Source organism: Populus nigra, chromosome 6 (genome assembly GCF_951802175.1).
Source record: "Populus nigra chromosome 6, ddPopNigr1.1, whole genome shotgun sequence".
NCBI lineage: Eukaryota > Viridiplantae > Streptophyta > Magnoliopsida > Malpighiales > Salicaceae > Populus > Populus nigra.
This window is the reverse complement of record NC_084857.1, coordinates 4,571,179-4,596,415: the sequence shown is the minus strand read 5'-3', so window position 1 is coordinate 4,596,415 and position 25,237 is coordinate 4,571,179. Positions and strand designations below refer to the sequence as shown.

The following is a 25,237-nucleotide window of genomic DNA, read 5'->3' as shown; positions in this document are numbered from 1 at the left end:
GTTGCAAATTCTTAATATATAATCCGTTCATTGTAGTGTTTCGTATCTATCTAAATATCTATCCTGGTTTTCGTGTCCACGTTTTCTCAGGCAGTGTATGTTATTGCAAAGAGGCACCGGGAAGGAGAGTCAAGGTTCATGAGAACAAGTAGAAAACCACGCCCTCCCGGCAAGGGGTGGTGGCGCATTAAGGCACTATTAGGGAAGCTGTAATAATTTCTTAACTTGTACGTTAAGATCAGTAAAGAGATGGATAACAACATCATTTTGCCTTGGCTTTTTCATACCAGACTATATACATAAACGACACATCCACCACCACAACAATTCGACCAAGAGAGCGTGAGGAGTTACCATTCTTTATTCGAGAGGTTTAGGTGAGAATTTGGTAGTATTTCAGCTTCAAGTGGTTGGCCTTCCTTTTCTTGTACATCCGACTTTAAGAAATTATATTATGGCGATAGATTAACTAACACCGGGATTTTTTTAAAAAAAATCTGTTAGCTACCTAATGACCGTAAGTTCTTATTCGGTGCCTATCCATTGCCGTTGAGAATTAAATTATACAGAAAAAAGTAATGGTTTAGAAATAAAGATATCTTTAAATGATGACATGGGAAAGAATTAATGACATCAATAGACTAATTGAATAACTTAAAATTCACATTTTTGTGGAGGAAACCTTCCAAAATCGTAGTTTGGTAGTGTGGTGGCTTCGGTGCAAATGGAATAATGCCAAGAAGTCCCAACGAAGTTACTTCAAATGCCAAACATTGTGATTATAAAAACAGTCAGAAGCAGATGAAGGCTGCTCGTATATCTTAATCATCGATCTGGGTTTTTTTTCTTCTCAGCATTCATCTACCATCACTAGATTTTCTCATGCACAACTAATGGCTGTCTGTGCTTTGCGATCCAAGCAACATGGACGTGACTCTCAGTCCTCATAATCCAGAAGATCAAGGGAACTAAGAAATGATGTGCTGGGAGCTATAAAGGTAAGCTACACTACAGCAAAGTGTTTTGGCCAAGTAGAGAACCTTTTTTTTCTATTGCTTAATAGAAAATAAAATAGAGCGCCTCTAAAATGGCTGCAGCAATTTTTTTGCTTGGGTCCAGGAAATTGGTCTTCTTTTCCTTTAACTCGGCAATCAATCATCAATTGATGGAATGGGTCGATGCCCAAATTAGAAATAAAGGGCAACAGAAGCCCAATTACAAAATGCAGATAAATTAATCAAGACCTCAAACAAAAGGCCATCAACTCTAGCCCAGTCCTTAGAAAATCCTGAACACATACGATGATTTAAATTCTGTGTTTATTGCTGTCGTCCCTTGTATATTTTTTTTCCTTCAAAATCCTTAACGCCCCAGGTCTCAATTCTTATCAAAGTTCAAACTACTGTACAAGGAGTCAAAGACTGGGCCACTATTTCCACCATTACTACTATTTTCTGAATTCTTTTGGACATTGAAGCTTTTCGTTTTTCAATCATCCTTAAAAAACGTTTCTCTTAAATCCAGACAGACACTTAGATTTTGATTTTGAAAGTGAATGGAAGAAGCGGCGGGTACAGAATGGACACCACCGAATCACCGAACCCAAACAGAGTGTTAACGAACAATCGCTTCTGTGATTTAGAACCTTCAATCTCCGAACCGGTTTTCGAAGCCTTTACTCAATCCGGGTTCGATTATTGTGCGCTATGCAGCTGCTAAGACGTAGCCCGTCGACGCCGCCACTGGCTCCGAAAAAAAAACTCTAGCTTGTGTGCTACCTCTCATCGAAATTTTTCGCTGATCCTCTTCTCCTCCCAAATCTCACCAGGTGATTGTTTTATTCTTTACTTTTCTGCTCTGTTCGGCTGCTGATAAATGCCAAAAAGTTTGTGTCTTTTGTTGCTCGAATGGAAAATTAGTGATTCTTGTGGCCAGTTTTAGTGTAGGGTTAGTGTTAAACTTGCGTAATTTAATTTATTGCTTATTCGATTAGAGTAAGTTTTGTCTGTTATAGTGGAGTTGTAATTTGGTTGAATTCAGTATTTGAAATGCTGAAAAAAAAATATTCTCATTTTCTTTGATTTTCTTAGCTCTGTTTGGTTGCTGAGAAAATTTGAAAAATGAGGGGAAGTTTTCAGTCTTCTAGCTGTTTCAGTATTGAAGATGGAAATTTTAACTCTAGTGGGTTTTGGGGATTTTTTTTTTGCTCAGTTGCTTCCTTGCATTTGTTTTTAATTTTGGTCATGTTACTTATTTATTAAGCTGATAATCTGAGTGTTTTATGTGGTTTACAGGTCATGGGAATAATTGATTCTCCTACAAGGGAGTTATCCTCAAAATATACAATATTGCACAACCTTTTATCGCGACCTTATCAAATTTTTAAGTCCCTGCTACTTGTTGGGGCATGGATGTAAAAGCAGATGTGAAGAAAATAGAGGAGGAAGGAGCTAATTTATTGATAGGGACGCCTGGGAGGCTATAATGGAGCGTGTGGATGTCTTGGATTTTAGAAACCTTGAGGTAGTGATTTTTAATCACTTGACGAGGTTGATGCTTCTATACCCTCATGTCTGTAATGTTTCATGTGTTATCGTTCTGTAGAAATGCAAAGCATTTTCCTTGGTTACTTCTATGTAAAGAAAATGTGACCGCTTAATTAGGGACATCTGATAAAATGTTGCATGCCTTTTTAAGAAGTGTATTGAGATATCCATGAACTGAAATTGCATATTATGGAGATTGTAAACAAGGATGATTTTGTGGTGTGCAGCAAAAGACAATCAAGAAGCTTATTGGTAAATTTGTTCATTGGATTTGGTGAAACAGGTTTTGATTCTGGATGAGGCTGTAGACTCTTGGATATGGGATTCCAGAAGCAGGTAACTTCCATTATATCTCACTTACCCAAGCTGCGCAGAACTGGCCTTTTCTCAGCTACTCAAACTGAGGTTGTTGAGGAGCTATCCAAAGCTGAGCTGAGGAATCCTGTGAGGGTTGAAGTTCGAGCTGAAACAAAATCTTTGATAACTCAGCATCGACTAAAAAATCAGCACCTTCCAGGACACCATCAGGCCTTCACATCGAGGTATATTGTACATTTAGTTATGATAATTCTACAGGGCACCGAGTTGTCTTTCAACTTGGGTTAACCCTTCATGTTAATGGAGTGCAATTGTTGGTCAATATTTGTCTTTAGTGGAGTCACTATGCTAAATCCATCTTTTCTTTCTGCTGTATCTGGAATGCAAAGCAGGTAAGAAACCATCTCAGCTTTTTGATCTCCTTATCAAGAACAAGTCTAAAAAGATTATAATGTGAGTCATGTTTTATAATTTAAAAGGATAGTAAATGCAATCTACACTATTAAGGCCTGATGAGATATCATTCTTTTAAAAAAGATGATTTCCATACATCCGCAGATACTTCATGACATGTGCTTGTGTTGGTTAGTGGGTGGTTGTTCTTCCACGTCTCACTGTTTTCTCTGATATCTCTTCATGGGAAGATGAAGCAAGTAAAAATTTGAAGATGAGCCCAGTTTGTCGATGACAAAATCTTGAACTGATAGGTGTTCATTCTGACAATTTTTTTTTTCTTTTTATGCCTGACAGACTGCAAGAGAGAAAGTTTGGACTTCATTTACTCATCTCGCAAGTGGCATTCTTCTGTGTACTGATGTTGCAGCATGTGGACTTGACATTCCCGGTGTGGATTGTATGATGCAGGTAGCGTAGAAACTACCTAGATTCTGTGGCCTTGTAACTTTATGATGAGAATGTTATGATTCCATGTTAACATTATTAGCAATTTTACTTTAAACTTTTAATTTCTAAACTTAATTGACAAGTGAAAATCCTTTTTTGTTTTTAATCTTGCAGCATGATCCCCCTCAAGATCCAAATGTCTTCATTCATAGAGTTGGTCTAACTGCTCGGTTGGGTGGACAATGAAGTGCCGTTGTTTTTCTGTTGCTAAAGGCATAGCTTATCACTTCTGCATTGAAGACCATCATTAGTTCTTAAATATGTCATTTGGTGTTCTTTGTTCCTGCTATTTTCTATCCACTTCTTCTATTTACAACGAAAGTGATCAACGTGGCTGCTTTCTAGCAGGAGGAAGCTTATGTGAAATTTCTGCGCATAAGAAGGGTTCCTCTTGAAGAAAGGACGTGTGCAGATGATACACATGATGTTATTCCTCAGGTGAGCACAATTGCTTCCGAGTAGTAACTTTGAAGATGATGATAGAGAAACAAATCCTGATTAGGTTCACAATGCTATTAGTAAATGCTGAATGACCATTTTTCTCTATTGTACACATATCATTATCAAGCTTATTTAGATTTGATGCCAGCAGTACATGCTGAAATAGTCTGTGATTAATTATGGTGCTCAATTCAGCTAATTGTGTCACAATTGAAATTTGATATTTTTTGTTCATATGTTTCCAGAGTTAATACATCCACTGCTATTGTTGTTATATGCTGAACACTGGCTTTCTTTCTGTATAATGTATCTAGCATCATAGTTCATAGCTTTCTTTTCTTCTATGCTCTTCTATTTTTTGGTAATTTATTCAATATCTCTGGTCATTGCCTGTTTCAGGTACGATCTGCTGCCAAAAAGGACCATGATGTCATGGAGAAAGTACTGTGGAGAAAGGATTGAGAGCATTTGTTTCTTACATTCGTGCAGTGCATATAAAGATCACCACTGCTCTTACATTTTCAGGTTAACAATTATGCTTCATCCTGTTCTTAACCCCCCCGCCCCCCTACCTGCAAAAAAGCTAACTCTTAACTGGGTATGAAGTGAGACCATCTCAAGGCTTCTCATCCTAGGGCCTTACTTCTGTTGGACCATAACTAGGTTCACCTTATGTAATTATCTTACAGTTGGAAAGAACTTGAAGTTGGGAAGTTGGGCATGGGATATGGCTTATTGCAGCTCCCATTCGATGCCTGAGGTAAAGCACTACTCGCTTTCAACCAAGGGTTTCACTCCAGTTGATGACGTCAATTTAGAGGAGATCAAGTACAAGTAAGAGTTCTTCACCATTCCTAACTTACCTCATTAAGTGTAAAGAAGAGACTGTTCAGTTTGTAGCGGCAATTGTTGATGCTAGTGATGAGTACTCATGATTAAGAGCGTGTTTGGCAGTGTGGTTACGGGTGCTTTTCAAATAACTTTTCGTGCCAAAATGCATGCCAACGATGTTTTTTCATTTTTTAAAAATCATTTTTGACATCAGCACATCAAAACGATCCAAAACGTACAAACCATATTAAATTTTAGCAAAAAAAAAAAAAAAAATTTCAAATTTTTTGGGAACGCAGCTGCAGCCGCGTTCCCAAACGGTGCCTAAATATCTTATGCCTGAATTTTTTAATGTTCTCATTTGCAGTCTGATTTGCTATTTGATTCATATATTCTTTGTCATAGTTTAGCAGCTTCAAAATTTGGTTTTCTCCTCACTTAAGCTTCACCTGTATTCATATAGATCTTTAATGCTTAAACTCATTTTCCTGTGCATGGTGTCCAGAGTCCATGTGCTGTCATCAAACTTGATCTACTCATTTTCTTAAGCTATTCAATTCTGATAGCCAATGATTGTGATCAGGGATAAATCTAGTGAGAAGAAAAGGCGGAAAGATTTGCAAGAAAAGAAAGAAGCACAGCAGTGAGAACCAAAACCCCAAAATCCAAGCAAGACCCCCAATGCCGCTCCTACCATCATGAGAAAGCAAACTGCTAAACAGAGACGAGCTACCCAAACAATTGAGGATAAAGAAGAGTTGGCTCGGGAATATCATTTATTGAAAAAACTGAAGGGGACAATTGAAATGCATGGTTTGCGGATAGCCATCCTGTGAGTTTACACGAATGGTTTCTCTGCTGCAACTTTAATGCGGGCTTTAAAATTGAGGAACCAACTTAAAACTCGTCTTATCACCGGCTAAGATATTCAAAGCTTGCTGTGAAGACTGGACTAAAATCTTCTACAAATGCTGCAAAATTTTGTTGCAGAGAAACTGTACAGGTGATACAGAGACATGTGATTCCCTCTCGGTTTTGGGTTTACATGAGTGATACATGAGTGATTCGAGTGGTTGCTTCTGTTGCCATTGCTTTTACCAGTACTAGGACATCCTAGAGGTTGTTGCAAAGAAGGGCACCGAAGCAGAGGACATTATTTTGATGTTAGTGGTTGTCAGCGTGCACTAATATGAATTCATATTGGTTTTGTTCTACTTGATGTTGACAGTAGTATGAATTTAAATGGGAATTGCATGGTGGTTAAAGGCGTCGATATGAGAGGAAAAATTTATAAAATACAAATGAAAGAAATTTTTCTCCGTACGAGTATATCCCAACCCTTTGAGCTTCCTAATCAATTTGGTTTTGAATTGTTTTTGAGTTAATTGTTTAGAATCGTAAAATCTTTTAAAGGTAATTATTGACAGAACTCGGCTCCCAATTAGGAATAAAGTCCCGTTGAGCCTTTTTTAGGTGCTGCCTATTGTTGCTTATTACCTTCTTCACTGTGCTATCTTTGTCGATATCACGGTATCTGCAGGTATCTTACAAAACCCCTTCGTAAAGCAGCAGCTCATTTTGGCACATCAATTCTAATCTCATGCTTGTGCAATATCGAGTTAATAAAACTTCTATGAATTCAGCAGTGCCATCATCATTTCTGTCATAACCTAATTTTTAATCATTTTTATTACTATTATTTTATTTACTGAAAAATAATAATAAAATAAATAATAAAAAAACAAGTAAAAATAAAATAAATAAATTAAAATTTGGGTTAAGGACAACATGATTGGAAGTTTAAAGATTTAATTAAACTCTTGACTAGTTTAATTAATCCAATCAAGGGTTTAATTGGAGAATTGATAAGTTTTGAGACTTAATTAAACTTGAAATTAATTTAATTCATTCAATCAAGGGTTTAATTGGAGAATTGATAAGTTTTGAGACTTAATTAGGCTTGGAATTAATTTAATTAATCCAATTAGGGTCTTAGTTGGATAATTTATAAGTTTTAGACTTAATTGAACTTTGGATTTAATTAAATTAATGAAATCAGGGACTTAATTGAAGAAATATCAAAGTTTAGAGTTTAATTGGGGCCCAAATTGCCAAAATTAAAATCCAAGGATTAGTTTGTAAAAAGCGCCAAAATATAGGGGTCCAATTACAATTTATCCAGGGGCTTGATTACACGATTTCAGAACTTCAGTGACTAGATTGCAAATGGCCATTCCCATCACACAAACGGCGCCGTTTCTAGAAATCAGCCATCGCCTCCTTCCACAGGAACGGTTTCTGCAGTAATGGCTTTGAAGTCGTTTCAATTGTAGAGATGCTTTGCATTCTCTGGCTATAAAGCCAGAGAAGATGAGAGAGCGCAGGAGGGGAAGAGGAAGAAAAACTGGGGGAAAGGAACCGAGAGAGACGAAAAAAAAAGAAGAACAAAACCAGGGAAAAACTGGAGAAGAAAACGTGACAGAAGCGGAGAGGATCATTGGCCAGCTAACACACGAACACCAGCCTCGTCTCCGGTTGCACCACCCCCTGAGCAGACGCACAGAACACAATCGGGGAGGAAAAACAGAGAGATCACAGAAGGGAGATTGAAGAGAAAACATAGGTAAATAACGAACAGAGTGAAAAACAAAAGGGGACGCTCTCGATTTCTTTGGTGGCAGCTCCAAAAACTCCATTTTTAGCAGCCACTGCTGTTATGGCTTGAGAAGGAACGAACAAACACTGAGGGGCTGACTGAAGAAAGCTTCAACAGGGAGAGGAATGAAAAAGACAATGAGGGGCTGACTGAAGGAAAGCTAAAACAGAGGAGAGGAAGCAGTGTTGGTGGAACAACCTTTCCACACCGCCATCTTCGTTTGCAAGTAGCGGATTCCAGGAACAGACGAAGAAGGAGAAGAGAGAGAGAGACCGGGAAAGAGAGGACTGACAGACAAGAAACCAGGAGGGAGAAGACATCGTCCGGCCAGAGCTAATTGGTCGTCACCTTCGTCTTCATCTTTACCCCGCAGCTGCTCCAGGTAAGCTCTCGGTTTCCCTCACCTTTTGCATTTGTGTTTTAATTCACCAAGCTGTGCATGCAAATATAATTTGCTTGGCACTGTACATTTGTAATGTGCTGAGCGTGTGTGAGGTTTTCTTGACCAACCGGGTTACTGGTTTGGGCTAGTAACCAGGTTGGGTCATTGGGTCCAACCTAATCTAAATAATAATAAAAAAATAGAAAAGTAGAAAAAAAAAATGTGTATGCATAAATAAAAATAATATAAATTTATTGATTTATTTACTGACATCAGAGTCAGGAATAAAAATACTGGTTTAAATTTACATTATTTTTATTCATTGTATTTTATTTTATTTAGCTAGAAAATAAAAAAAATGTGCATGTGTAAAAATAAATTTATTTTATTTGAATATTCATTGGCGCCAGAGTTATGAATATTATAAGCAAATTATCATAGCATAAACCAATAAACATTTAGTAATTTAAGACAAAACATACAATGCAGTCTGCCTTAGGCAAAACATTTAAGGGGTGATAATATCTTTCCTTTTACGTAATCAATCCCGAGTCATAGAATCTATGTTGACCAGTTAGGGTTTCTAGTGATCATAATATGAGGTGACGACTTCTTAAACAAGATCTTTTTCTTTAAAAAAATAAGATATTAGATATTTATTTTTTTTTTATTCAAGAATTATTTTTAGGATTCCCGCAATGTCGGTGTGACAATTTCAATTATTTTTCACGTCGCAAGGGCGGACGTGCAGAAAACAGGAGCATGGTAGACTTCACGAGAGCAATCTGCACGCATTTTTCTGAAAAGATTAGGTTCAGAATGATTGAAAGTAAGAATTGTATTCTCCTACTTGCTGTATCAAAAACCAAAGGACACGCTTCTGATAAAAAGCGAGATGCGTTCCCTCTTACTTGCTGCATCGAAAACCAGATGACTCGCTTCTGATAAAAAACAAGCATATCCTTTAATTGTATGCTAGTCTTTGAATGTACCATCACAGAGACCCTGCATGCACCGAAGTCAAAGTCTTCAGCCCTTCGTTTCTTTCCAAGGAAAAGGCCAGGGAAACTACACATAATGACTAACAATAGAAAACACCAATCAAGAACTTGAATACAAGTATGCACTCGATCAATGATATTCCAATCTAATACAATCCATCAATTCTCCCTAGGCTCTGTCTCGGGGGTCAAGTGGCTTATTTTCTTGTACATCTGTTCAACAGTAGTTTATTGCATGCCCTATCACCATCACCATCTCTAATATTTCTGTGAAATGCAGCCTGTTAATTTACCGATTAAGAGAGAGAAATTAGAAAACATGGTAAGACCTCGGGAAAATCACCAAATCTTTATTTTATGCAAGAACCCCTGTAAAGAATATTTTAAAATTTTGCATGATTTCCTCCGCAAGTTTTATGCCTCTGACGTATATAATATCAGCGTCGATTATATCAGATATTTATAGTAACCACTTACCCCTGTCAATATGCTATTCGTTAAAGAAGTATGGAGTATGGACACGCTCAAGTCTTTTTCCTTATTTGCCGTATGCTGGGGTAATAATGAACAGAAAGCACATGTCCACACGTACTTTCAAGTTTTTTAAAAATGCCCACCAAACATCCAACGCCAACGCCAAAAAAGTAAAAACAGCAAAACAAAGTAAATAACCCAATACTTTCTATCACAGAATCAAGTCAGCCTGATTACACTTGATTCTCTAACAACGTAGTGGTAGAATTTCGTGCCAAAATCTTATATTATAACCACCATTATCAACCCTTGGATCCATACATGTAAACTACCAAATCCTGAATCTCTCTCTTTGCAATCTCCCCCTCCTAGGTCCTAACCATGTCTGTACCACAAGAGCATCAATCCTCCACCGTGGACCCTCCCCCTCCCCCTCCATTTGATCCAACTCAGCCATCCATTCCCATCTCCTACCCTATCAAGACCCTTGAAGACTTAGGCTCTCGGGCTTACTTCAAGTCCTTTCATTACCCTTTTAACATATGTTCTGTTCCTCTTGAAAATTCTGTTTTAGATAACAGGCCCAGGGTTCTTGTGTGCCATGATATGCAAGGAGGTTATGTGGATGATAAGTGGATCCAGGGAGGGAGCAATCCTGATGCTTATGCAATTTGGCATTGGTATTTGATTGATGTGTTCGTTTACTTTTCACATAATTTGGTTACTTTGCCTCCTCCTTGCTGGACTAATACTGCTCACCGACATGGGGTTAAGGTACTCAAGACTTGTAATGCTTTTGACACTCACTTTTATGCATGGTCATGAACAAATGGAACTAATTAGAAGAGCATGTATATGTGTGCGTGTGTGTCAGTGTGTGTGTGTATATATATTTCATTTGATGACTTGTTGGGATACTCACTTCAGTGCATGACGTCCTTGTGCCTATAAAAACCAAGGTGTTAGGGACTTTCATCACAGAATGGGATGAAGGGAAAGCTATCTGCAATAAACTGCTTTCAACAAAAGAATCTGCTCATATGTATGCCGAGCTGTTGTCAGAGCTTGCCGTTGCTTTGGGTTTTGATGGATGGCTGGTAATTGGTATATGGATTTTTAGGAGTCCCATTGATTGGATAATTTTCCATAGCTGTTAAATAAATCGTTACTTGCAGCTCAATATGGAGGTAAAATTGGAGTTGGGGCAGATTCCTAATTTGAAAGAATTTATCAGCCATCTAACCCAGACCATGCACTCCTCATTGCCTGGATCTTTGGTGATATGGTGGGTGATAGGCAATCCCATTCACTTTATTTTTTAAAGAATATATCTTGCAGAACCAATCTCGAAAGTTCTTATGATTTAAATTATCATTATTATGCAGGTATGATAGTGTTACAATTGATGGAAATCTTAGATGGCAGAATCAACTGAATGATAAAAATAAGCCATTCTTTGATATCTGTGATGGCATATTTGTAAACTATTCATGGAAGGTATCGCCTTCTCCTTTCTTCTCATATGCCTTTTGATTTCATTTTTTCCATTCTTCTTGCATGCAAATTCTGTTGTTTCCTCTGCAGGAAGACTACCCAAGAAGCTCAGCGGCTGTTGCTGGTGATAGAAAGTTTGATGTCTACATGGGAATAGATGTGTTTGGAAGAAACACTTATGGTGGTGGACAATGGATGGTATGCAGCTTATGGTGGAGAAGACAGTTTTTTATTTATTTTAAATTCAGGTTCCATTAATAAGTGTTTGACATATCTCTTACCTTAGAATGCATGCAGTTGAAACTTTCAAACCATCATGCAGATCATATCACAGCTTCCATTAATAATCAGATGCTAAAACATAATCAGTAATTGGAAAACCAAATATAAGTGGCGTATTAGATTGCTATTTTTGGCATTTCTGCTAAGACATGTCGATGTGCTAGATTCATGTATCTAATACAACTGTTTGCACATCAGACAAATGTTGCATTGGATGTGCTGAAGAAGGACGATGTATCAGCTGCCATATTTGCACCCGGCTGGGTCTACCAGACTAAGCAACCACCTGATTTTCAAACTGCTCAAAATCAGTAATTTACTTCTCTTTCTGCAGTTTCCACAAACCTGATTAGATATCTTTGAAATTATCAGTACTACCTTCTGTTATGGCTATTCTATAATGTCAACTTTGCAAAGTGATTTTCTAACCAAAAATAATTTCCCAAGTGATATTTTTTTTACGATTTAGTACCCTGTAATTCTTAACACAATTGTTATGTTGAACATAATAGCATGCTTCTGTGGTCTGCAGTTGGTGGTCCCTTGTCGAAAAATCATGGGGAGCAGTAAAGTTTTATCCTAAAACCCTACCATTTTACTCAAATTTTGATCAGGTAGAGAACATGTTCCAACTCGATGAAATCTTCTTGCATTTATCAATCATTTACGCCACTTGTATCAATTGAAATAATAACTGTACGGATTACCTAGCTCAATTTGAAAAGCCTGTGCAAAATCTCAACCGCCATTGAATTCATGTTGAAAACATCATCTTAGTTCTGGTTTCCTTGAGTTGCTAGGCTGAAACTCATCTGGCAAAACATGAACTTGGTGAGCTTGGACAATCAATTGCAGAATTTACTGACGTTCAATTTTCTTAGATCTCCAATATTGCCAATAGTCATTTGGAGGATTTTATAAATGAACAAGACCTCAGTTGGTATTTCACACAAACTAGTTTTCTGTAACTCTGAAGTCTTCAATGTCGTTCAGGGCCATGGTTATCATATTTCTGTTGAAGGAGGCCAAGTGTCAGATGCTCCTTGGAATAACATTTCTTCTCAAGGCTTTCAGGTGTGCACGTAATATACCTGTCATTATCAGTGATTTTGCCCTGGGCTTGTAATCATGCAGCTTTTCTTACCCTCGTGTTTGTGGCAGCCGTTCCTCAAGTTCACTGGTAACCCAAGTCCTGATACTATTGAAGTCTTTGTAGAGTAAGTATCACGGTGATAAGTATCACCCATTTCCTTGAAAATGCCTTCATCAAAACCATTATTTTTACGAGTAAACCACACATTTTCAACCCTTCTTAAGAAACAAGTGTAACATTGGGATCGGTTTCGTTTTTTATATCCTTCAATGTTTTCCATCTGATTGATGGGGGCTGACCACCAGTTTCTGAAGCCCAGTTCTTGACCTGGATGTATATTGCTGTAAATTTTCTAATAGTTTTGACTAGCACACAAAATCCTGAATGAAACATGTATTCGAATGGTAGTTTCAAGGAATCTTACAGAGGAGGAGGTAATATCACATTTAAAGGGACTCTTGAAGGGAACACAGATTTTACAACGATAATCTTTCAGGGAGAGCTGCTTATGGATGCAGTGCCTCTTCACATAACACATTCTGTAAGCTCTCTTCTGTTTTGTGGTATTGATTAAGGCTGGGGAGAGAAGACTGTCCAGAAGATCATTATTTTCTAATAGTCTTGAGATGATAACAATTTCCTTAGATATCTCTATGAACACCTAAACTAATGCAGGTAAAATCAGAAGGGGATTCTCTACTGGGACTTTCACTTCATTTCTCTTCCGCTGCAAATGAAAGGACGTCAGTACTTCTTGCATCCTGGGGAACAAACCAATTCTCAAGAAAATTCAGTAAAATCATAGCGCCCTGTCAAGTTAATAAACCAAGAACTGCTCCAGGATGGACTGTACTGGAGAGTAGTATTGAAATGAATGGATACACATTAACAGAAATTCATGCTGTTTGCTACAGGCCAAAGCATGAGCATTCCCAACTGAGGTTAGAACATAGAGCAGATGGCTCTGAGGATACATTAACGTATAGTCCGAATGAGTATCACGCAGTCCTTGGTCACATCACAATGAATACTTATAAAGAGAATACATATTTTCCTCCCTCTAGCTCATGGCTAGTCGAAGGTCATTATATCAAATGGAGTTCAGGTTCCCAGGGTTCCAAGACCGTTAGTGTCAAGATCGATTGGAAATCGAAAGACGGAACTGACTCTCAGTTCCCCAAATACAATATTTATGTCGAGAAGTTACCAAAACAAGCTGTTCGAAATCATGGTGTAGGACTAGGAGGGGTTCAGGAGTACCTTGGAGTGGCAAATGTAGAAGCCTTTTATGTTTCTGAACTTCCAATTCCTGCAACCACTTCTAGCCTCAAATTCATTATTCAAGTCTGTGGTGTAGATGGCGTTTGCCAGAACCTGGATGATTCTCCATATTTTCAACTGGATGTCAAAGGTTAGAAATATTGATTTTCTTTTCTTTTTTTTCATTTTTTGTTATATATTCTTTATTCGTAAGGAGGAAGGGTGATAGTGCTTGTTTCAGCCTAACGTTATAGCACTTTAATAACATGACTTGACCATATGTGTGGCAGCAACGACGGTAGGCGGCAGAAAGATGTTTCAACTCTTCAGCTATGTTGAAAGGAATAACCTAATAAATCCGTGGGCACATTCGACAAATGGACAACAATTACTAGGCTGCAAAAGTCATGGGGTAAGTAATAAGCTGAAAATTTCTAGTCAGACTCGCAAGTTTTATTGGATGCGTCGGAGAATATCAAACTCGAGACCTCTTATAGGAAGGAAGGACACTACTGCCAGTTGAATTACAACTTATTGGCACAAACTCAAAAGTTTGAACCGTTAATTTTATCTTTTCCCCCAAGTGTCTAAACCATTTAACTGAAAACAAATTCCTTGTGAATTGCAGAAGCTTGGTATTCGGCACTTTGAGTGGTTCGACTCACTAATGTGTGAAAGATCGAAGGCTGTTATTAGAGGGCTTTTGCAGAGTACTTCAAGAATGGAGATCAGGGAGTTGCTGAGGTTGCCCTCAAGAGAGAGGAAAATCTGGGTCATTATGATTCTATCTATGGTTTTTGTCATACTTCTGTGCACATTATCAAATGGGAAATGGGGAAAGGAAACTCTTGTATTTCCCTAAAGATCAATAGGGTATTTAGCTAGTTAGATTGTATGATCTAACTAGTTTTAGGAGAGAGATAAAAAACTTCCCTGCATGATTATGATACACAAAAGTTTGTGAGATTCAAGACAGAATCATTTCCAAGACCATAGCAGATGATTAAATTCAATAATGCTACAAGCGTTGTAATTAAGACGCATGACATTGTTGTTCTAGCTGTATCTCTGTGCATTCCATGTGATGTCTCATGTAGTCTTACCGTCCCAAGAACAGACACATACACACAGCCTATTCATGTGAACACAAAAGGGAAAAAAACGATGTCAGAACTTAGAACTACTAAGAGAGTTGTATCTTCAGGTTGACCGTACCAAATCGAAACATATCAGAAGACGAGATATGGGGATAACTCCTACTCTCTTTTTCCCCTGATAGTAAGTCAAAGTTTCTCACTTTATCTAAGTAACCGCTTGGAAAACGAAATGCCGATGAATGTTGCGCACCTAAGAAGCGAAATGTCCGCAAAATGATTTTGGCTGAGTGTGCAGAAAAATAAGATTTGGACACAGAGAGGTAGTTGACTGGAAAAATTTACAGTGTAATTAGTGATATTTTATTAATAATATTTTATTTTTTAAAAAAGATAACCAGTTGTCATAAAATCTTAATAAATTAAAGAAACTAGTTGTCTCAAACACAAATCTGTAAAAAAAAATCCCAATCATTGCATCAAAATACAATTGAGATGGTGGTACCTTTGGTTATGTTTAGTCTGTGAATTCTTGAATGTTTGATCCAACGACCAGAAACGGGTATGTATACGAGATCATGCTTGTGCATAACCATAGTGGAACCTTTCTCAAATCGAATCCAGAATCGTAAAGCTCATCCATCTCACATTCGACATATGAAGTTTCTCGGTAAAACAGCAGAGAATAAAGGCAAAATTAAAAGATTTTGCATGAGATAAGAATTACACTCTCTTTAGATACCCTCCAAAACCAAATCAACGACAATAACAGACCGTAAGAACCACATAAAATAAAGTAAAATAAAATATTCCAATATATATATATATATATATAAAGCGAAATTAACTCTTACCATGTCTTGTCTTTCTTTGAAAATAAACAAGCAGAGGAGTGAATGCTGATATCTCTCCTTCGTGCCTACATCAACCGCCAAACCCTAGTCACTCTCTACAATTTCCTTTCTCGAATACTCAACAAAATGAATTCCAATGCCCCCCCACAAGACCAAGAATCCCCCACCACTGATCACCCTCCTCAATTCGACCCATCACAACCCTCCATTCCAATCTCATACCCAATCAAAACCCTTGAAGAGCTTGAAACTCGTTCTTATTTTGAATCTTTTCATTGCCCATTTAACAAATCTTCTGTTCCTTTAAAACCCAAGTCTCTGCCAAATAGGCCCAGGCTTCTTGTTTGCCATGATATGCAAGGAGGTTATGTGGATGACAAGTGGGTTCAAGGAGGCACTAATCCTGATGCTTATGCTATTCGGCATTGGTACTTGATTGATGTTTTCGTTTACTTCTCTCATAGTTTGGTTACTCTGCCTCCTCCTTGCTGGACTAATACTGCTCACAGACATGGTGTCAAGGTACTTCTTTTCTTATTTATCTTTTTTTGCAATTATTTAGCTGAAATGGGTTTTTTTTTTATTTTTAAGTTAATTTATTAGTGGACCGAGTTTAGTTATTGAAATTATATGTGAGGAGATTCGTTATTTTTGGACTTCTTTTTCTGAATTAGCAGGGCACTGGTTCGGTAAATATGGTCCTTTTGGAGTTTATGTGAAAAGATTTTTTCCTTTTGGATTTTTTTTTAATCGGAAGGAAGCTGCTTTGGTGGTGAAGTTGTGAATTCTGGTTCTTTTGTAGTTCACCAAAGTTTTTATTATGATTTTCGGTCTGCAGTGATATATGAAATTGAAGAAAGAATTGGTGTAATAATGTCACATAGGGTAGGCTTCTGCATTGGTTATTAATGGTTTAAATCTTGTAAATAACATCTTTAGTTTATTTTAATTTTTAAAAATGGTTGGTTGAATGGCAATGTGCATTATTGGTATAATCTTTGATGTACAAATTTCGACTTTTTTGCTTTGAATGCCAAGTTAAGAACTTGTTGGTAGAAACTAACAACCTTTTGCATTGATCTCACAGAAATCTGAATTTGATATATCCTAGATTCAATTTTTACTTTCATGGTAAAAACATTAGCCTGTAATTGTAAAAAAAAATCACTTGTTTTCAATGGGAGCTCAGACACTTTGGTATTTTTTTTCCTTGGATACTTTGGTTTTGCCTATATTATTCTCGCTTGATGTAATGTTATAAGTGGATGGCTGAAGGAATTGATGCATTTAATTTTATTCCTTGTTCCTTTTGATGGAAGGTGTTGGGCACTTTTATAACAGAATGGGATGAAGGAAGACTTATTTGCAATAAATTGCTTGCAACAAAGGAGTCTGCTCAAATGTATGCTGAGCGATTGGCAGAGCTTGCCATTGATTTGGGCTTTGATGGATGGCTGGTATATAGTTTGTTAAAATTTCGTATGTTAAATCTGAATTTATCTTGGACCAGGTTAAATAATTCGCATCATGTCATTTCAATCACTTTTTTGATGTGTTTGAAAGTACATGCTAAATGTAGTCTTTCTCCTTTATGTCAAGCCTCCTTTGACAATTACTACCAGAAATTTGCTTTTTTCTTTCAATCTTTGATACTTTGCTCCATGATACAAAGAGACACGTTAAGTATTTGGAGCAATAGAGAATGCTTTTCCTGAGGAAGAGTGGAAAGGAGTTCAGATGTGATTTTCATTCTATTTCCATGTGCTTTTTGTATCTTTATCTTTTTCACTTACCTTTTCAGTTGAGGTGGCAATTGCTTATTGCAGATTAATATTGAGGTTAATTTGCTTGAGGAGCAAATTTCTAATCTTGAAGAATTTGTGAGCCATCTGACCCATACAATGCATTCCTCAATGCCTGAATCTTTGGTAATATGGTGAGTATTTAAAGTACTGCATTCTACCTATCCATCCTGATTTTTTTTTTTTTTTGTAGTGATTATCACCATTTATGCAGGTATGACAGTGTCATAACCACCGGACATCTTAGATGGCAAGATCAACTGAATGAAAAGAACAAACTTTTCTTTGACATATGTGATGGCATATTTGTAAACTACACATGGAAGGTACCAGATTCTCTTGTTCTCTTCCATATAGACCTGATTTTTTATTTTTTCATTTCTTCATGTGCACAAATTTAATCATTTGCCAAGCAGAGTAACTATCCAGATCTTTCAGCTGCTGTGGCTGGAGATAGAAAGTTTGATGTCTACATGGGAATAGATGTATTTGGAAGAAAAACTTTTGGTGGTGGACAATGGAATGTAGGTATCTCTCCATTCATTTAGACATTTGAATCTTAATTACAAGCTCTATCATATGATGTATGTCTGTTTTCATCATTCTGATCAGATTCAGTGCATGTGGAAGACATTCATTGCACTTTTTTTTTTGTCCATTGGTTAACAGTTATGATATCCACCAATGTATTTTGTTAATATTTTGATTGAGTTCCAGGAACATGTAATCTAAAAGACCAATGTCAGCGATGATCGATCCAATTAGTGGGTTTTAGGAGAGTGAATACCTCGAAAAAATATGCCGTGTCCACCTTCCACCTGAAACAATTGGATACTTTGTCCTTATGTCGAAAATGATATTGTGGACTTGTAGCATTCTTGATGCTTTCTGTTTGAAATGGTACCAGTTTTTGTCACATATGGATCCTGCGTTTATGCTGGATTGATCCATATTTTCTGTACATTTGATAGGAGTTGTCTCTCATTTTCTTTTAGGAAAACAAATCATAGCTCTCATGGGTGAAGTAATATGATCTATGGCAATGCCAATATGGGTGGTGATTTGGAGGAGTTTCTCCCTGTTGTATCTTCCTTTCTTTTCATCCATGGTTATATCATTTTTGTGCCAAAAACAAAAGAAGTGGTGAAGGAATAATGCTCAAAGCATAAAATATAAACTTCTTAAGGCATGTTATGAAATCATTTGTACACCAACAATGGCATATAGGTGTTGAGTTTGTCACCTACTGTACTTTAAGTTGTGGATGTAGTTAGTATTCTTTGCTAAATTTACATCTTTAAACTTGCATGGGGAACTGTAGCTTCTTCTTAATCTAGTAACTGTGATATCAGACAAATGTCGCACTTGATGTACTAAAGAAGGCTAACGTGTCAGCTGCCATATTTGCTCCTGGATGGTTATATGAGACAAAGCAACCACCTGATTTTCAGACTGCTCAAAATCGGTAATCCTGTTGTATCTTTTTGCAAAATTTCATGAATATAATATTTTGGTTCTGATATGGCTTTATGTTGTACCGCTATAACATATGATGCTTCCTTAGCCTTCTATATCTCCTGCAAAACTTGTCTAGATTATGAACTGTGTTTCCTAATACCTGATACAAATCAGCATCACTTTTGCGTTAGAAGTTTAGATGCTCTGAAACTTTTCTTTTGCTTTCTGGATAAAGAAAGATGATGATGCACTTTGCACAATGCTTTCTGATGTTGGCTGCGATGTTTTGTCTTAAGATTCTCTTAATGCTTTTCTCCTCTTTACTTGCATGCATGAACTCAATAAGGTCAACAAATATCTTGCATCCATACTTTTTGACATGGATACTGTCTTTTTCAGAGAAATATTACATTAAATTATATGTATTGGCAGCTAGAATAACAGTTTTCTCTTAGAATTCATTATCTTATTCCTTTGATTTGTGTAAATTTGTTCTTTGCCAATGAAACTGTTGTCATCTGTTGTTTGCTCTAAACTAAAAGTTTTTTTCCAGATTGCCTGGAGTCATTAAATGACACTCCTTTGCTCCTCAATACTTTTCTTCTTGCAAGTCAATTTTCTTGCAAGGGTATGAATTTTGCATATGCATAGGTTAAAAGTAAAATATTTCTTTTTTCATTTGGTACCCAAAAAATCTTAACACTATTTTTCTTTATGAATTCAATTGTGATTGTGATGTACTTTGTGTTTGCAGTTGGTGGGAACTTGTTGCTAAATCTTGGGGAAGAGTAAACAATTATCCTAAATTACTACCCTTTTACTCAAATTTTGATCAGGTTTCAACTACATCCTACTCTTTACACTGATTTCCTGAAAGCTGGAATGAATAATTGTTGAAATGATTTTGCAACTTAGGAAGCACTCTTTCAGATTGTAGCAGAAAGCATTCAATGAAATAGGTTTAAGTCAAATAAGAATTATACATTGTGTTTTATCTTTCTGTAAGTGAGAGCTGCTGATAGGATTCCATTCTTCTCGATGCAGTTTCTGCATTGTCCTTGAGTAATCATGTGATTGCAATCATTGGGACTGATCCATGAACACTATTCATGATCGTCACAAGGGTGGAGGTCAAGCATCCTTCCAAGTATTAGTTTTCCAAGTACTGACAATCTTGATATTTTTCAGGGTCAAGGCTATCATATTTCTGTCGAGGGAAACCAACTAACAGATGCTCCTTGGAACAACATGTCTTGCCAAGGCTTTCAGGTGTCTTTTAGTATGTTTGGTTTGGCTTGTCTTGTTTTTTGATATTTATAGGAGCTTTCAGTTTTCTTTCATTTCACCATGTAGTTTTATTTTGTTATGGAATGAAGAAATTTTGGAGACTTCCAACTATCTCTCCAAAGTGCATTATAGAGAAACTTTTGATCTTTCAGGACAGGCAGAAGTCACACTTGCTATCTGTTATGAATTTTATTAATAATATCAAATGCTCAATATTCAATGAAGAGTGTATACATTCTCACAAAACATTGTGACCCTCACGTTATTATTAAGTCACAATTTGTGATCCTTTCTGAGTTCTACCTGCATAGATGGGAATTTAATAAAGCTTTAGTGAATGCACGTGAGTAGTATTTTAATTCATGTCCGCCAAGGAAACTCCCATAAAATCCTTGTAGCAAAAGACCAAAGTGAAGCTAAAATTACTACCATATCCCAAAGCAATAAGAAAGATAATTTTTGTTGCTGAGAAATTCTGGAACTGCACTCTCGCAAAATGCATTATACCGTAGCAAAAATAGCACACCTCTCCAGCACTTGCCCTCTTTTTGTACTACCAAAGCCTGCAAACCCTGTGAGAAACATCTCCTCTATGCATCAGATGCACATTTTCCAAGCAAATACTAGATTCTAGCTTGTATCCAGCAATAGTGAGTTCAATCTTGTAACTCGTACAGCTGCCCCTTAAAGCTAATTATCAAAGATTTGTCCTGTTTATCTTTGTATGCTTTTGCTTCTGTGTTTATCTTTGTATGCTTTTGCTTCTGTACCATGGCTTTGTTTGGCCTTGCTATGTTATAAATTAAGCAGCTTTTTGTGCAACTTGTAAGGGTAGAAGTGTTTGATAAAAAAAACTTGCTTTTATAAAAAGCTGGCATGCCAAAGCTGATTATAAGAGAAGCATGCCTTCCCCTGCTTCTCTTATAATCAGATAAAAGGGGTGCTTTAGCACAAAAAAGGTGAAACAAACCCCGTGTGTGTTATGGAGATGGAGAGGCATATTTGGTCAGTTCAGTTGGCAAAATTTAGTTTTTAATGGTCTATCTGAAATATTCCAATACCTGCTATTGTTTGAGCAGCCATCAGTAACATCATTGACACCAGCTTGTCACCATGTCTTATTTTTCTTATCCCTTCTCTTTTGGCAGCCTCGTCTTGAGTTTATTGATGGACCAACTCCAGATGCTATTCAATTCATTGTTGAGTAAGCTTCAGTGCTTATAATTTTATTTTTTTATGTACTTCATATTACATCTACTTAGTAGTGTTGATTCTACTACATGAATAATAGCATATATACACGTTCATGATTTAGCATATGTACAAGCCTACTAGGACACTTGCAATCAAGATTCCGATTGTTTTCTTCTTAATGTTGTTATTCAAAGATAACTTATTTGTGGTGTAGCTTCATATTGACAGAAAAACGGTATGTTTATTGCTCTGTGGGCCTAGTAACATCATTACTTCATTATAAGTGAACCATATTTTTGGATGGTAGCACCATTTTGAGACTTCCTTATGGATGCTTCTCATTTATGCTTGCTCTTTCAGTCCTCCATGAGACTTAAGCATTATAATGACATTAGAACATGCTAGTATCTTTCACCATTTTGAGATTGGTGGCCTGTTGCTAGCTTACATAGCCCATGACGTGACATTGATACTACATTCCTTGCACCAATTTTGATTTCTGTATGCTGATTGTCACTCCTCTGACCTGATTTGAACATATATTTGCAAATGATAGCTTCAAGGAGGAATCTTATAATGGGGGAGGAAACATCACATTTAAAGGGACTCTCGAAGAGAATGTTCCTTTCACAATAAGGCTTTTTCAAGGAGAGCTTCTTTTGGACAACCTGCATCTCGTCCTTACATATTCTGTAAGCTTTCTTATTTGGTTCAAATTTGATGACATGAGAGTATTCCATAATAAAATGGCAAACCCCTATTTCGTATCCATCCTGTAAAGAACTCAACTGCCGTTAAAAAAAATTGAAATGAAATTGCTTGAGGTAAAGTAGTAATTTAAATTTTGAAACAGTAATACTGTGAACATACAGTTCTTAAGAAAAAATGAGTATGGATAAGAAATATTTGAATGAGGTTGCATGTGTTTATGCTCCCGTATCTCTAGCCAAACAGAGTTTTATTTCTTCTTTTTTTAACGGTTATCCAACTTTATGAATGAGGTGTGCCTGTCGATTGGAGACAGAATTTTGGGACACATTATGCAGACATTAAAACTGATAAAATAATTACATTATTTCTTCAATGTGTTTTCATCTATTTCCATCTGGTTTAGCTGTGAACACCTCAAATAATGCCAGGTGAAATCAAAGGGGGATTCGCTGCTGGGCCTCTCTCTTCAGTTTTCATCTGTATTGAGTGAGAAGATAATGGTACTTGTTGCACCATCAGAAATGAATGGGTTGTCGCACAAATTCAGTAAAATGATTATGCCAAGTCAAGTTAGCAAAATGGCTTCAAAATGGATCATAAATGAGGGTACTGTTGCAATGGATGGGTTCATGTTAACAGAAATCCATGCTGTGTGCTACAGGACGAAGTCTACACCTGGTGAATTGCGATCTGAATTCAGAGCAGATAACCAAGATAGTGCTCCAGCTCCCAGTCTCGCAGAGTATTTTGCAGTGCTTGGTCACATCACGATTAAAAATTTCTCGGGGAACTTATTTTTTCCTCCCTCAACTTCATGGCTAACCGAGAGTCAATATATTAAATATAGCTCAATTTCGCAGGGATTCAAAACTGTCAGTTTGAAAATCATTTGGAAACTGAAAGATGGAAATGATTTTCTGTTCCCAAAGTACAATATCTATGTAGAGAAACTAACAAAACAAGTTGATGGAAATGCAACTGGAACATTAGTAAACGCTAGGGTGTACCTTGGGGCGGCACACGTTCAAGCGTTTTATATGTCCGACCTTCCCATTCCCTCACATATCGGTAGTCTCAGATTCATTATCCAAGCGTGTGCTGCTGATGGGACCTGCCAGGAGCTGGACGAATCTCCGTATATGCTACTGGATGTTGAAGGTCAGTAAGCTAATTGCTACGATTTCCTTTTCCATTTGCATTAGTATTATTCCTTGAGGAATCGCAAATGGCATTGCTTATATCTGGCGAGTGCTGTATCATTTCAACACACAGGTTAAGACAAGAATTATTTATAATAAATTCCTCCTCTGCAACACGTGTTTCTAACTGCATATGTTTACTCCTTATTTGCAATGAAAGATAAATTGTTTTTAAATTTCTAAACTGATCTGATGTCTGAGGTTACTAGCTTAACTGAAATTCCTATTTCACCCACTGACATATAACTACTAAAATCCCAACTTTCCTTAACTGAATCACCTACTTCCACTTTCTGGAAGTTAAAGATGGAAGTCCAGTGGGTAGGGAAAAGAATCTCATGTCTGAGGTTACTAGCTTTTTTCACTGCTGGCGTGCTAGTTGGCACCCTTCCTATGTTGTGTAGAAACATAGCAGGCAGCCAAATAATGCATCGTAGAAAACAGAATGAAAAAAAAAAAAAAAGGAATACTTTGTCAAACTTACAGATAGCATCTTTAGTAACAAAAGAAATAATCTAGATTACTGCCAAAAACAAATCTAGAATTAACTATTTATTCACATTAAATGGGAATGTGAGTGCTGTACAAGCGGCATGTGGACGGCCCTCATCGTTTGGTCATGATGACATTTCTGAAAGTCCGGTGTCTGAAAATGACTGCTCGCACGCAAATCACAGCTAGAAACTTGACACAATGAGGTTTAGTACATGTAACTTCCATGGTGGAGACTAGAAAGAGTCAAATCGATGTGAAAATAAGCAATGAATTTGAAAAATAATCAAAAGTTACATAACGAGACAAAGGCAGATCTGTTTCACCTATCAACCTCGAACTTAGCTAGTTTATGGAGACAGCAGAGGATAGTGGAAGGATCCTGTAGTTCTCATTTGAGTGCTCGAGGATAATACATCCAAAAGCAAGGTGCTTGGTTTTCAAAAACCCTTCCCTCCCAAGTCTTAATTAGTTAGTTCTACATGACTCTTAATGTCTTCTACACCGAAGTCCTCTGGATTAGATTTCTTGGAGCACTTTGCTTCAATATAAGAAAGCTAAGTGATTGATGGGAGTTACCACTCCAGTATTAATTGATTCCATGCTACCTAGTTTAGATTTTATGCTTGGAAATAGGGTACGAACTCATCCAATTTCCTCCTCTCACTCCACCAAGCAATAACAACACTCTCACAAGAGTTCATGTCATTAAGCTGAAAAGTAAAATTACAATTTTATTTTATTTTTTTGTTGTTGCAGAAGGGATTGCCCTCCCTGCCATTATGGACCAATGTAGAAGCAGTCTCTATGTTCAAAAGTTATCTGGAAGTACTGTGCATTTCTTTTGCCCTTCTACGCAACTTGCTCAATCTGGACCAGGCTAGACATATCAGTAACTAATCTCCAGGTCCACTTTTTGTCAAGGCTAAAAAGGACTTCGCGGCAGTATAGATATGCAAATATTTCTAGCCAACTTCTCCACTTCCAGGGAAAAAAAATAATAAAGAATGAACAAACATGTACCGCATAAAGCTTAAAAAATCTTTTTCACGAAATTTCATATTCATTGCACCACAGAAGCTGCGGTGGGGCCCCGAGATATCTGACCCCACAGGCACATTATACTCATCGAGTTTAAGGTTTTACACATGTTTTACCATAATCTCATTTCGTAGTGGCCAATAAAAGGATTAAGTTCGTCTCCTTCATATCGTCTCTCTGTTCCTTTTCCTTACAAGCTGATCAAGTCGACACTCGGCAGTACCGCTCCGCTCTATTGTCGCGGTGGGAGAAAAAGAAAAAAACAAAATTAGCTGGCGGGCTTCATTAACCATCTAAACTAACAAAATATAATTAAATGATGATGATATTTCTCGTTTGTCACGGATTTTTATCTTAAATTTTTCTTTCTTTCTTTCCTTTTAAAAAGACAACTTCGATCTTGTGTCTAATAAACTAGTCAAGG

At 37.0% G+C, this 25,237-nt stretch overlaps 2 protein-coding genes and 1 pseudogene across 2 annotated transcripts; all 3 read left to right on the top strand.

Moving 5' to 3' along the window:
* Nucleotides 1–675: 675 nt before the first annotated feature.
* Nucleotides 676–6,362, top strand: LOC133697449 (DEAD-box ATP-dependent RNA helicase 18-like; annotated as a pseudogene).
* Nucleotides 6,363–9,695: 3,333 nt separating this feature from the next.
* On the top strand, nucleotides 9,696–14,740 carry LOC133697041 (cytosolic endo-beta-N-acetylglucosaminidase 1-like). The gene is made up of 13 exons (XM_062119367.1): nucleotides 9,696–10,326; nucleotides 10,512–10,649; nucleotides 10,728–10,837; nucleotides 10,938–11,049; nucleotides 11,137–11,244; nucleotides 11,527–11,639; nucleotides 11,861–11,942; nucleotides 12,322–12,402; nucleotides 12,490–12,545; nucleotides 12,830–12,962; nucleotides 13,097–13,832; nucleotides 13,972–14,093; nucleotides 14,310–14,740. Exons 1-13 carry the CDS (start codon nucleotides 9,934–9,936, stop codon nucleotides 14,541–14,543), a joined length of 2,418 nt encoding a protein of 805 aa, XP_061975351.1. The 5' UTR covers nucleotides 9,696–9,933; the 3' UTR covers nucleotides 14,544–14,740.
* Nucleotides 14,741–15,614: 874 nt separating this feature from the next.
* Nucleotides 15,615–23,394, top strand: LOC133697042 (cytosolic endo-beta-N-acetylglucosaminidase 1-like). The gene is made up of 11 exons (XM_062119368.1): nucleotides 15,615–16,151; nucleotides 16,949–17,086; nucleotides 17,456–17,565; nucleotides 17,646–17,757; nucleotides 17,848–17,955; nucleotides 18,784–18,896; nucleotides 19,644–19,725; nucleotides 20,078–20,158; nucleotides 21,325–21,380; nucleotides 21,927–22,062; nucleotides 22,510–23,394. Exons 1-11 carry the CDS (start codon nucleotides 15,672–15,674, stop codon nucleotides 23,245–23,247), a joined length of 2,154 nt encoding a protein of 717 aa, XP_061975352.1. The 5' UTR covers nucleotides 15,615–15,671; the 3' UTR covers nucleotides 23,248–23,394.
* Nucleotides 23,395–25,237: the final 1,843 nt, after the last annotated feature.